At 42.5% G+C, this 14,470-nt stretch overlaps 1 protein-coding gene across 1 annotated transcript in view; it reads left to right on the top strand.

Moving 5' to 3' along the window:
* The first annotated feature begins 546 nt into the window (after nt 1-546).
* The window catches only part of TMED10 (transmembrane p24 trafficking protein 10), a 39,551-nt gene continuing 25,627 nt past the window's right edge, over nt 547-14,470 (top strand). Inside the window, exon 1 of the mRNA XM_042943830.1 lies at nt 547-807. Within this exon, the coding sequence (XP_042799764.1) occupies nt 583-807 (225 nt within the window). The 5' untranslated portion in view covers nt 547-582. The remainder of the gene's footprint in view (nt 808-14,470) is intronic.

Here is a 14,470-nt window from a genome sequence, read left to right as displayed (position 1 = left end):
GGTAACCCATACACCTAATCTGAGATACTGGCTCCGCTCGCCTAACAGCCAAATTAGAATCTTTCCGCTCAGCCTCTCGAAGTTTTCTTCTCTAGTGCTCAACGTCCCAGTTGTCACCAAGGCAGCAAGGTGCTGGGAAGGCCCATCTGCCTGCGCCCCGCCCGGCGCGCCTTGGAGGCCGATGGGCGGGACTAACCAAGGGCCTTTGTGGCCGTTTCCTATTGGGGCTTGGTTGCTATGGTATCCCCGACCTTAAAAACTCGCGGGCACTACTTCCGGAAGTTAAAAAAGAATTACTTCCAGGGCTGCCCACACTTGTTACGGCTGACTAAGCGGTTAGTAAGGTTAACAAAAATAAAACTTTTGAGGGAAACTTCTAGAAAACCGAATTTAACCATTTTAATTTGTTGATATTACGTGGTATCATATCCTGTTTTCCCTTTCAAGAGAGTTATCATATAGTCCTCGTTTATTTGCCAGTCTCCAAAATGGCGCTCACGGCATTCGGTCAGAGGTGAGTCACGTGGGACCTCCCGGTTCCGGCGCGGTAGAGGCCCAAGGAGGTGAACCGTCTCCGGCACCATGTCTGGTTTGTCTGGCCCACCAGCTCAGCGTGGCCCTTCCCCGTTAGCGGTGCTGGTTTTATTCCTGCTGGGCCCCAGCTCGGTGCTCGCCATCTCCTTTCATCTCCCCGTTAACTCCCGCAAGTGCCTCCGCGAGGAGATCCACAAGGACCTGCTGGTGACGGGCGCGTACGAGATCACCGACCAGTCTGGGGGCGCTGGCGGTCTGCGTACCCACCTCAAGGTGCGGCAGTGGGCGGCGCGGGGAGGGAAGACCGTAGGCGTCGACCGAGGATGGGGTGGGGGGGCGGCCTGAGGCCTGGAGGGCGGCCTGGCCTCCCTGAACGCGACGGGTGCGCGGTCGAGACCGCCCCCTCATCCGGCTGGTCGGAGTTGGCGGGGCGGGGCGGGGCGCCAATGCCAGGGAACCCTTACAGGGGCCGCGAGGCCTTGCTGGATGTGGTGACCGCTGGGCTGGGGCGGCCTCGACTTTGGTCGTGGTCGGGGTCCTGTAAGTGTTCCGGTCCTAGTTATCTTGAACTGGAACTTGTTTCTCCGAAGAGGCCTCTGCGTGTTGAGTATGTGTCGGGCTTGGCATCATCGGACCCCCTGAAACCTGCAGGAAAATCATGGAAGGGCTGAAGCTTACTGTGAATAATAAAAACCGTTATTTGTTGAGCATTAGCTGTGTGTCAGGTCCTGTGCCACGTTACATATGATACTATTTAGTTCGTTACCGTTGGTTTCATTTTACACGTGAGCAGACTGAGGCTTAGAGCGATGTAGAATAAATTGATGTCCGAGCTGGAATTCTTGGTTTGGGAGTTCAGTAAGGTGAAAGAAAAGGACTGCAGTCTTATACTCGCCTTGCTTTTTATTTGTAATACCTGTGATTGGTTAAAGTCGATCGTTGGTCACAAAATGGTCACTCTGTAGTATTTTCTTTAATGGTAGCCCAGAGTTTGGATTTGGCCAATTTTGATGCAAGATTTCAACAGTATTCGTTGATGGTGACAAACTACTACCGTAATGCCAGTTTGGCCCTATTGTGCCATTAGGATGACCAGCGCTGTCTTTGAAAAGTTAATATAACATGATACCCATAAAGCTTTGATTGTTTTATTCATTCAGGATAAGCGCACAGTTTGTTAAGAAAAATGGGTCTTAGACTAAATAGGAAGAAACCTTTTTACTTTTTAATAGAGCTTCGGGTATAGTAAGACCATAATTTATGTTTAAGGTATTGGAACCCAGTAGTGGTAATTGTTTATATTTTATTTGGGAGATATAAACTATTTTTAGGGGTTTGCTCAGTGACCTTTTCTTTTATTATTCTCTTCAGATACCAAACTTCTGTCTGACCAAGAAAGCTGTGATCATATAATTTTAGAGGTTTAGATACAGTGTTTTGAGAGTCATGCTGCTGACTCCTAGAAGGATGTAGTGCATAGAATAAGAGAATTTGAGCAATCAAGGAGATGTTACTCTCATCTCCAGTGTTGTCCCCTCTGATTTATATTTATATTTTGAAACCCTCACTGTTGCTCATCTGATAAAGTTTAAATTTTCCATCGTGCTCTGTAGCGCTCTTTATGATCTCTTTCTGGAGCTTTATGTATTTGGTCACTCCCCATTTTGCATTTTAGGTATGAGCCACCCTGAACAGTACCCTGAACTTATTTTCATCTGATATTGTAGCTATTTGTCTTTATACCTTGCCTTTCTTATTAGATTGTTAGTATTCTAAGGGCAGGGATTATTTTCATGTTCATATTTTCCAGAATATCAAGCATTTGGCCTGCCTTCTATTTGCCCTTATTTGCCTTCTATTTGGCCCTTAATAAATACAGGAAGCATAGTTTAGCTTTATGGCCTCATGTGAATTATATCGCCTCCAAGACTGCTGGAGACACCTCAACAACACTAACATTTTGCCATCACTCAGTTGGTCTCCCCACGTGTGCTTCATTCTCTTGCTTCTAACCAGCTTAATTGGATCACTCCTGGGATCCTAAACCCAAATAAATGCCAGGTAGGCAACATAAATGAATGAATTGGAACAGATATGATTATAAACAGTGGCAGTGATGATACCTGGGAGACGCTGGGAACTGTTAATTTGGGGTGGCCAGTACCGATCTCTTGATGTAGGCCTTGTTGCCACATCTAATTTTTCACATGAAGTCAGAAATCCAGGTTTTGATGTGAAATCTCCTGATTTTTAAATGTCATCAACCGATTCAAATTGGTTTGGTTATGGTTTGTTTGCAGTTTTATAGAGAAGAGTATGGTCAGTCCACCATAAATACAGTACCCAGATTCAGTAATTCAATAATTCAAAAATAAACAGGGTCTTGCCACACTTGTTTCATCGAAATTGCCTCTCCTCATTTTATGCTGAATTTTTTTTTAATTTTTTTTTTTTTAACGTTTATTTATTTTTGAGACAGAGAGACAGAGCATGAACTGGGAAGGAGCAGAGAGAGAGGGAGACACAGAATCCAAAACAGGCTCCAGGCTCTGAGCTGTCAGCACAGAGCCTGACACGGGGCTCGAACTCACGGACCGTGAGATCATGACCTGAGCCGAAGTTGGACGCCCAACCGACCGAGCCACCTAGGCGCCCCATATGCTGAATTTTTTTTAATGTTTATTTTTGAGAGAGAGAAAGCAAGCACGAGTCGGGGAGGGGCTGAAAGAGGGCGGGAACAGAGGATCTGAAGTGGGCCCTGCGCTGATGGCAGAGAGCCCGACGGACGCGGGGCTCAAACTCACGAACCAAGAGATCTCCACCTGAGCTGGAAGTTGGATGCTTAACAAAAGTCGGATGCTTCACCGACTGACCCGCCCTAGTGCCCGTATGCCGAATTGTTTTAAAGTAAATCCTAGATATCATGGTATTTCAGTCTTGCACACTTAAGCATGAATTCCTTTAAGCACGTAGTCACCGTGTTATGTGGCTATACTCCTCACAAAATTAATAATGCTATCCAGTAGTACTCAATTCATAGTCAGGTTTCTCCACTTGTCTCAGAAATATGTTTTTAAATTAATTTCTCAGATCTCTCAAGTCTTCTTTAATCGAGTCTTGGCAGTTGTATCGTCAGTCAGTTGTCGTAAAATGTCCTACGCTGCGGCTTTGTCTGTTTACTTCCTGGAGGTATCATCCAAACAGTTCTGCTCCCCGTGTTTCTTGTAAAAGGAATCAGCTCTAAAGATGTGCTGCAGTTAGTTTCAGGTTTATCTTTTTGGTGAAGAGTACTTCGTGGGTGCTGTATGCCTCATGCGGCATCGCAGCAAAGCACGCAGTACTTTTTGTGCCTCTCAGTGCTAAGATTGATCAGTGGGTTCACCTTTGTGTTAGCGTCCTACTGCTGCTGTAGCAAATCACCACAAACTCAGTAGCTTAAAACGAGACACATTTATTTATCTGACAATTCGGAGGTTAGAAGTCATAAAATCAAGGTGTCAACAAAGCTGTGTTGTTTCTGAAGACTCTAGGTGAGAGAATCCATCTCCTCGTCTTTTCCAGCATCTAGAGACTGCCTGCATTCTTTAGTTGGTGACCCTTCCCCCATCCTCAGAGCCTGTAATAAGTATCTCTAAATCTTGCTTTTTCTCCCTCTTTCCCACCGTCTCTCTCCCCCTCCCTCCTTGCTTCCATCATCTTCTGATTTTCCTGCTTCTCTCTTTCCCTTATAAGGACCCTTGTGATAATCTCCTTATCACAGACCCTAATTTAATCACACTTGCAAACCCCCTTTTGCCATGTACTATAACATTCATGGGTTCTGAGGATTAGGGTGTAGACATCCTTGGAGAGGTGGGCATTATTCTACCTACCTAAGGTGGTAGCAGCCCAAAGTCTCCATTGTAAAGCTTCTCATCATTCTTTTACTTCTGAGTCTATTGCTGACTGTTGTGCGAATTTATTGTTTCATTAAGGTTGTGTAATGATTTTCTAATTTTGTTATTCCTTCCATATTTACTAGCTGGAATTCTTTTTTTAATTTTTAATGTTTATTTTTAAGAGAGAGAGACAGAGTGCGAACAGGGGAGGGGCAGAGAGAGGAAGACACAGAATCCAAAGCAGGCTCCAGGCTCTGAGCTCTCAGCACAGAGCCTTTGCGGGACTCGAACCCACGAACCGTGAGATCAGGTCAGAGGAAGACAGAATCCGAAGCAGGCTCCAGGCTCTGAGCTGTCAGCATGGAGTCTGATGCGGGGCTCGAACCCACGAACCACACGGAGTCTGATGCGGGGCTTGAACCCATGAACCACGAGATCATGACCTGAGCTGAAGTCAGACGCTTCACTGACTGAGCCACCCAGGTGTCCCTTAGCTGGAATTGTTCTTAAAGAATTCATCAACTTTTAAAACCATTTGGTTACCCTAAAATTTTAAATTCATATAGAAAAGGCAGGATAAATGCAGAATTCATTCCTTCTAATTGACAATTTTCAGAGTAAGAGAGAGTTGCCTTTGTCACTTCCAATGTAGTCTGAAGAAGGTGTTATTTTAATGAAGTATTATACTGAAATCATTTTTTGTTATTTCCATTTTTAGAGTCATTGTTTTTATCCCTTGCATTCTTTCTTGAGGCTCACATGTCCCTCTGGTTCCTGTAGCCTTTTATTTTAACACAACCCCATTAGGGTTTGATAGCTTCCCTGTTTTGTGGAACAAGGTATCCTAGGCTCATCTTTCGTCTGCGCAACCACTGACCTGGAAGTGGCGGTTCCTCCAAGGAGTCCTGTCCATTTTTGTGGGGAATGGTATTTTAGAGACCACAGGCTGGGTGTCATTTTAAAAAATTTAATATACTGTTCAGGCCACAGAACACTTTTGTGGGCTTGATCCAGCCCCTTATCACGGTTTGCAACCTTTTTTCATAGCATCTATTCACTTTCTTTTAAATTTTGACCACTTGCGTCCCACACTCTGCCCAAGGATTCTCTGTGCATCATTTCTGCTTCTGAAGTATACCTCTTGAGTGAGAGAATCTGATTGGTTCAGCTCTTTTTTATACGCCAGGCCACATTTCAGGTTTCTCACAGCCTACTGACTGTCTTCTCTTTGGTGGTTTGTCCATCCTTGGTTCAAGCAGCCATGGTTTGGGCTGAGGTTAAGAGGGGAGCTGGAGGCTTTCTGTAGTGTAAAATGTAGCCAACCGGACTTGGCATTTCGTTGTTGCTCTGAATAAGGCAGTCTCTCTCATAAGGGTCTTTGTGAATATAGTGCCTCGATTGGCCTAATGCACTTTCTTTCTGTCAGGGAGTACCTTAATGTCCAGCGAATATATCAATGTTTTCATATATCACTGTATGTTGTAGTTCTGTGTTTATATACACAGTTTTGTGTTTTCTTACATAGACTCTAAACTCCTTGAGCAGAGATTGTATTTCATTCGCCATTGAAATGCCTGTCTAATACAGTGCCTGGCACATAGTACATAGTAGGACTTCAACATCAGAAATTAATGGACAAATGAATTGGCAGTGTCCTAGCCGTATCTCTGATTTTTTTTTCTCCTCTTCCTTCCTCTTCATGTCTTTCCTCCCACTCCTGACTCCAACCGTACTGAACCTCGTGCAGTTCCTTGAATGCAGTGTTCTCTTAATCCGGACCAGTGTTTGGCTGCACACCCCTTCTATGTGCTTTCTTTATAACCTGTTTGACATGGCACTTTTGATGTAGCATGGTGCTTACCCTGTGAAGTCTTTCGTGTCTCATTCATCCCTGTGTCTTAGTTCAATGTACTGTATACTCATTATTGTACAACTGAGTCAAATATATTAGCCTTATTAAATAAGAGTTGAGTGGAAAGACCCTGGATGTGGAGTTAGACAGATTTGAGTTCAAATCTCAGCAACTCCACCACTTAAATGGCGTATGGTCTTGAGGGAATTACTTAACCCTTCTCCTTGAGTCCCTGATACGTAGCAGGGCGATGATAGAGCTCATAGAAGTGTTGGAAGGACTAATTGAGGTGGTTCTTTATTATTCAGGGGATTATTCAGGTCATATATATTATTACTCTTTTGTTTCCTCTCTTCCGAATGAAAATTGCTAATCTGACTCCCCTGTCGTATGTCATTGCAGTGACCTGATAAAGAATGTTATAATGAGAAGAATTCTGAGGATTTTGTTTGTGATTCTCCTATTCATGCAATGAATATTTTAATATTTAATATATGCCAGACCTAGCTGGGGAAATGGGGATGAAGAGCAGACAAAACCCTTGAGTTCTAGTTGGAAACAAAAACAGGTTAAAAAAACACACAGTTGCAGCTTGTGACAAGTACTGTAAAGAAAAATCAAACACTAGGGGGGGGGTAGGGAGTAACAGAGGGGTATAGCATCTGAGTGGTCAGGGAAGGCCTCTCTGAATGGAAATGGATTGAAATGATGGGCAGGACTCTACTGCAAAGATTTCTGCTTCAGGCCTATGTTAAGATGTGTTTTGTGCTGAGATTTCCAGTGAATTTATCCCATACCACCCTTCCCTGTTTTTTTTTTTTTTTTTTTTTCTTCACAAAATGTGGCTAACTCAGGCTGAACAGTATCGGATTTAAAGACTTTGCTATACGAAATTGAAGCAGGATGTATTGACTCATCATTTATAGTGAATATAGAAATTTTTTCATTGCTTCAGGCCCATAATAAGAAGCCTGTTGTAGGAACTCAGAATCTCAACTCTGTTGATTTTGAGTTGAAAACCACATTTTCGGGGCGCCTGGGTGGCTCAGTCGGTTAAGCATCCGACTTCATCTCAGGTCACGATCTCGCGGTCCGTGAGTTTGAGCCCCGCATTGGGCTCTGGGCTGATGGCTCAGAGCCTGGAGCCTGCTTCCGATTCTGTGTCTCCCTCTCTCTCTGCCCCTCCCCCATTCATGCTCTGTGTCTCTCTGTCTCAAAAATAAACAAACATTAAAAAAAAAAAATTAAGGGGCGCCTGGGTGGCGCAGTCGGTTAAGCGTCCGACTTCAGCCAGGTCACGATCTCGCGGTCCGTGAGTTCGAGCCCCGCGTCAGGCTCTGTGCTGACAGCTCGGAGCCTGGAGCCTGTTTCCGATTCTGTGTCTCCCTCTCTCTCTGCCCCTCCCCCGTTCATGCTCTGTCTCTCTCTGTCCCAAAAATAAATAAAAAAACGTTGAAAAAAAAAAATTAAAAAAAAAAAAAGAAAACCACATTTTCATTAAGACTAGATGATATCATAATAGTTTAATAAGCTCCAATACCATTTATTATTTAGAATGCTTATTAATAGTGCAAATTGGAGGATGAATTAGTTTTAGGTGATGAGATGAGTTGTTGCCTAAGGGTGATTTGTACGTTACAAATAGTTTACAGAGTGCAAAAAGCAGTTGTGAGGAGTTGTCATAATCATCACCCAAAAGGAAAGAAAAGCCTAATGGTAATAATTGAAATGATTTATACTTTTTCAGCCTCTTCCAAACAATCTAATTGGTCTAACTTTTTTTTCATTGTCATTTTTTCAAGAGTGCTAATGCTAATTAATAGTTCATTTTGCTAAATGCAATTATTTTTTATTTGGATGTTATACCCAGTTGTGGTGCCAATCTTTCCCAACTAGCTTATAGATGAGAAAGCCAAACAGATCATTTGAGGAGTTCAGCCTTGAGTCATAGGCCTATCATAATTTAAGCCTAAAAATGATCAAGAAGTATCTTGGCAGCTGGGAAACCATGGCTTTTAACTGTTTCCACCCCCAACTGAAAGCTGTATGAAAAGATTGGGGTGTGTGTGTGTGTACATATATATATATATATATATATATATATATATATATGATATAGTTTTGAGATTACTTTATTTGGAACAGTTATTTCTGTTTATTATTACTGGCATCTATACTGAGAACTGATCTTTTTCTGTTGAGAAAAATCTGTCTCTTTTAGGTTTACATGTGATGTGATTATCATCCAGTGGGTTAGAAACAATTCAATAAATAGGTGGTTTGGTACAGAAGGCCAATTGGTACATTAACATTTAATATTATTAAAAGCTAGTTTCTTTTTGTATTATATTCTGATTTCTGACCTTGTGTTTCCTTCTCTCTAAAAGTTAAACATCATGTTACTTCATTTAAGTTTCTCTTATTCGGTGAAAAGTTGTCTACAGCCTTCTCTGTTTTGAACTGACCTAGAGAAGGGGCTGCTTAGATATTGAAATTGGTGAGGCGCCTGGGTAGCTCAGTCTGTTCAGCTTCCCACTTGATTTCAGCTCAGGTCATGATTCCAGAGTTGTATCGAGCCCCATGTCCGAGCCCCATGTCCAGCTCAGCACTGAGCATGAAGCCTGCTTGGGATATCCTTCTCCTGCCCCCACCCCCCACTTGTGCTCTTTCTCTCTCTCTCTCTAATAAAAATAAATAAATAAAAGTAAAATCGAAATTGCTACGCCATGTCTTTATGATGATTTCTGGAGACTGTGCCTAGTTTCTAGGAAAATGGAAAAGATTTATAAAGGTAATCTAGCGGGTACAGTGTCTTCTATGCTGTTTCTTGTGTGAATTGCTGACTGGTGGTTGATCCTGAGCCATTGCCCCCATATGCATACTCAGTCTGGCAGCCTGGACAAGTAGAGCCCTCTGTGAAATCAGCTAGCTGGCCACGGACCAGAATTTGGGCTCCCAAACAAGCCTCCAACTTGAGGGAGGTTGATGTCATCTGCTTTATCCTGTGCCCCCAACCTCATTGTTCAACGTAATGTGTGGGAAATCAAGGGACTAGTTGTTAAGAAAGAACAAGGCTTTGTTTGTGCCTGAAAGGGTCACGCTGGAGGTTTTTACCGTAAATAACTTTGGAACAGTATGAAAAAAAACATTTGATCTGGCTTCACCCCCGCAGTAGTATTGTTAGGGCAGCAACTGCTCTTTCGTTCTCATTCCCCTCCCTTCCTCCCTCTTTCTTACTTTCTTCCCCCAACTTCTCCTCCCTCCCATCACCCCCACCCCCCCCATCCCTCCACCCCCACCCCTACCCAGTCAAGCATGACTATGTTGAGTTAATGTAGCAAATGCTGATAGAAGCAGGAAGAGAGCCTCTATCCATTATCATATACAGTGCCTGGAAATTTCCCATCTCTCTCTCTCTTTTTTTTTTTTAATTTAAGTTTGTTTATTTATTTCTTTTGAGAGAGACAGAGATAGCACAAGTGGCGGGGGCGGGGGGTGCGGGTTGAGGGTGGTTGTGCAGAGAGTGAGGAAGAGAGAATCCCAAACAGGCTCGGCACTGACAGTGCAGCTCGCAACCCACAAACCAAGAGGTAATGACCTGAGCCGAAATCAAGATGCTTAACCAACTGAGCCACCCAAGCACCCCTGGAAATTTCTCATTTCTAGTTTTCAACACTTCTGCAAGTTGCCTCAAGCAATACTATGCCGCACTGCATCATTGTTGAATTGTGTTGGAAGTTTGAAAGAAGTTAGTGTTGCTTAATGCTGCTTGAGGCCTTTCTAAGTTTGACTTTGTTCTGGGTAGAATCTACATGTGATCCTTGGATTTCAGGGATGCAGTCGGTAGACTTGGTTGGTACTTGCTCTTGCTTCAAAGATCAGGGTAAATTCATTTTATGCCCATTAGATACATAGCTTCTAGGCCATCCATTGCCTGTGTTCTTCAGGTTTGAAAACATCGGTGACTTGTGGTAGCTCACCTTTCCTGTGGTGATGGGAGATGATGAAGTGTCTATGTGATGAGATGAAGTGAGGTGAATGACAGGCATTGTGAAGTAGCACCAGGCTACTCTTGACCTGAACGTGCATCTGAAGGAGGGTCATCTGCTTCCGTACTACAGCGGGCCACAGGTAAGGGAGCCACAGAAAGGGAAACCAAGGATGAGGGGAGACTACTGTACTGTTTTTCCAGTCTAAAACTACAGCATCTTCAGTGACTTGGTGTTCTCTCTGCTTTTTTATGTCTTAGGGTAGTAGATCCCATGGCTCAAGATTTCACTTGTGAACTTTTACCAAAAGAAGGGTAGAGGCAGGCCTGCAACCGCAGATCATGCACACACAGTCCTCTCTTCCCCTCCGCTCCCCCTGCACCTAAGGTTGTTGGGTCCTGCTTGTAGGTTATTACTTGGCAGGTTAAAAAAAAACAAACACATGCCAGAAATGCTGGTGTCATCTTGTATTTCTTACTGTAGCTTGTTAGCAGCTAAAAGGTTTCATTGAATCCTTGCTTCGTCAGACATTTTGTCTTCAGGTTCCAAATCTTGCTGCTGCTTCCTTGAGAATTTTGCCTTTTGTCTTTTTCTCTTTCCACGCGGTAACTATTTGGGCCATAATTATCCCTGAGTTTAGTCAGGATAGTGTACTTTATAATATAGTTGGCCATCTAGTAACACTATTAGGTCGAAAGTATGGTTAGTGACCTAAATGTTTATGGAGTTCTGAGTTACGACTAACAAATAGTTACCATCATGAGAAAAGGACAGTAATAGTAACACTTGAGTGCTTGCCACATGCCAGACGCTCTTCTAGGCACTTTACATGTGTTAAATGAATTAATTAACTAATTTATTTATTTATTATTTTTTATACCTGTATTAAATTTAATCCTCACAATAATCTCACAGAGTATGTGCTATTGTCCTTATTTTACATATGAAGAACAGAGAGAGTAAGGAATATACCCAAAACTTTACAGCTAGTAAGTGGCACAATTGTGATTTGATCACAGACCTGAGGTCTGACTCTAGGACATTCAGTCTGTTATCCTATACTGTCTTTCAGAGGGAGAAAAGGATATGTGTTTCTGTTTTAGTTCATTCTTATCAGTGTATAGAACTTGTACAAGAGTCCTGATGTTTCTAAATTCCTGAGTTAGTCATTCAGAAGCTATAATGATAGTTACCTTTAAAATAATACGCACACATTGTATAGTCAAGTGTTCGACCACAGACTGATTGTCAACCTGAAGAAGACAGAGTCCAAGTAGGAGCCTAATTGAAGGAAATTACATCGTCAGATTTTCACCATCTACAGCAAAGCTGCAAGCTGATTGATCTCTGCTGCTATGGTAGCCTTCCTGGAAAAGACGCATGGGTTTTTTTTGTTTGTTTGTTTTTTTAATTTGAGAGAGCGAGATTGTGTACACGAGCAGGGGAGAGGGGCAGAGGGAGAGAGAAAGAGAATCCCAAGCAGGCTTTATGCTAAGCGTGGAGCCTGATGCCCACCCAGCTCGATCCCACGACCTGGGATCATGACCTGAGCCGAAATCAAGAGTCAGATGCTCAACAGACCCAGGTGCCCCTGTTTTGTTTTGTTTTGTTTTGTTTTTAAACATTTTCTTGGGACTGGTGGGGTATGGAGCTGATTCAGCAAATGAAAGCAATGTGTGACCTGTGTCAATACAAAGACAGACTTGCCACCTTCCCTGTGGATCATATGTTATTTTACAGGAGTAGATATGGACTTTGTCCAAAATAACTATTTGTATGTCCCTCATTAAAGTTTGTGAAAATGCTTGATGCTTGCTTGGCTCTGAGTAGCCTATAAATTTCTTGAGAATCTGCAGACACATGTGTATATATGCATTTGGTTTCATCTTTCTGGATAGTATTTTTTAAAACAAACTTTAAAAAAAATTACTTATTTATTTTGAGAGAGAGTGCAAGTGGAGGAGGGCAGAGAGAGAGAGAGAGAGAGAGAGAGAGAGAGAGAATCCCAAGCAGGCTCTGAACTGTCTGCCCAGAGCCCACAGAAGGGCCCGGACTTACAACTGTGAGATCATGACCTGAGCCGAAATCAAGAGTCGGACCCTACTCAGACCCTTAACCAACTGAGCTGCCAAGACGCCCCTTAAACAAACTTAATTTAATTAATTTATTTAAGTAATCTCTATACCTCACATGGGGCTTGAACTCACCACCCTGCGATCAAGAGTCGCATGCTCTTCCGACTGAGGCAGCCAGGTGCTTCACAAACTTTTAATTTTAGAACAGTTTTAGAGTATTAAGATGTTATTATTGACTAACGTCCATACTTTATTCAGATTTCTTTAGTTTTCACCTAATGTCCTTTTTTTGGTTCCAGGATCCCATCTAAGATCTTTTACATTTACATTGGGTTCCTTTAGATCATGACACTTTCTCAGACTTTGTTTTTGAAGATCTTGTGAGTTTAAAGGAGTGTTGGTCAGGTATTTTGCAGGATGCCCCCCCCGCCCCCCTTGGGATTTGTCTGATCATGTTTTCTTTATGATAAAGCTGGGAGTATGGGTTTTGGGGAGGAAGCCCACAGAGGTAAAGGACCATTTTCATTACATCATGTTAAGGGAGCATGCTATCTGCATGATTTATCACTGTTGCTGTTGATCTTGGTCATCTGGCTGAGGTAGTGTTATTGTCAGGTTTCTCTACTATAAAGTTACTTTTTCTCTCCCGTTCCTTGGTGTGCTGTTTGGAAGGAAGTCCCTATAGGCAGCCCACGCTGCAGCCCAAGCTTAAGGAGTGGGGAGGTCTGCTCCGTCTTCTTGAGGGTGCTGTTTTCTACATAAATTGAGTCTTCTGCCTGGGAGATTTGTCTCTGTTGAATACTTTATATCAGTATGGATTCATGAATATTTATACTTTGGGTTACAGTCCAATACTACTTTATTTTGTTGCTCACATTGTTTCAGTTTGGGCTGCTGGGAGCTCTTTCATTTGGCTCCCGTGGCCCTTTAACATACCCTCCTTCTTATTTTCTGTTTTGTTTTGTTCTGTTTTTGAGACTTCTTACTTTCTGGCACTACAAAGTGCTACAGACTCATCTTGTATAACTTTCTGCCCCCATCCGGGATCAGCCATTTCTAGGAGAATCCCTGCTTCCTTTTATTGGAGAATGAATGGTATTAGAAACCAAGATCTGGGTAGGTAGTATTATTTTTAAGACCTCTCTTCCTGGCTTTTTTTTTTTTTTTTTTTTTAAACACTATTGTGGTTTCAGCAAGTGGCCAAAAGTAGTTCCAGTCTTCTTGCAACTTTTAGAGTAAGTCTGGGAATTCTGTGAGCAGTAAGAGGGGGGTGGGCTGGGCAGAGAACCCTGGCACAGGAGCTGTCGTCTAGGTCCTTCGGGTCCCACCTTTGCATTAGGTCAGGCACATCATTATAGAGGAGCACTAAAAGTACTTATTCGAACTGTATTTGTATCTTTAGCAAGTTTATGGTTGAAATTGGAGAGTGATATTGGTCACTGTCCTTTTGCAAGGACCTTTCTGATAAATTGTTCTTCATGTCTGGTTCCAGGAAAATTATCTATCATCAGAAAACAAATGATGTGTAACCTAACTTGGTTCTCTTATAGTCTTTTAATCTTGGCTGCCAGAAAACTTAGAGCCAAATTTATTGTGTACATATCATTTGCTGGATTCAGGTTCTTGATAGTGCCTATTTGTTTCTTCCTGCAGGTGACTTCTAATTTCTTTTATTCCTAATTGCTTTATTTGCCTAGGGCATGGGCCTAACCTTCCTAAAGATCCTTTTCAAGTAGGCAGCATATTATCTTGAATGTTTCATGGAAGCAATGGGAGCACGCTCCAGGAGCAGGACCTGCTCAAGAACCTGTTTTCCGGCTACTGCCTGGGATGGTCCAAGAAAATCCAATTCTTAAGGAGTTTATTTTCCTGGTGACCTGGATTTTCACTTATTTTGACAGTTTCAGTGTGAGCATTTACATATTCTTGACATCAGCTACCCTGCATATAGAATTAACGCTTTTTCCTTACTTACTAAGTTGTGAACTTTGGTTTGCTTTTATTCAGAAGGTGTTATCTGGAACAAAGCTGTATTACTTCCCATTCCTTGATGTCATATGGGTGAATTTTATGGTTTGATATGACCTTTGTTTAATTAAGGATCTTACAATAAACATTATAAAGGAAGTAAACTTTTAAGGG

This window comes from Panthera leo, chromosome B3, assembly GCF_018350215.1.
Source record: "Panthera leo isolate Ple1 chromosome B3, P.leo_Ple1_pat1.1, whole genome shotgun sequence".
NCBI classification, from domain to species: domain Eukaryota; kingdom Metazoa; phylum Chordata; class Mammalia; order Carnivora; family Felidae; genus Panthera; species Panthera leo.
The sequence above is the reverse complement of the archived record's forward strand: the minus strand, read 5'-3'. Positions and strand labels throughout refer to the sequence as shown.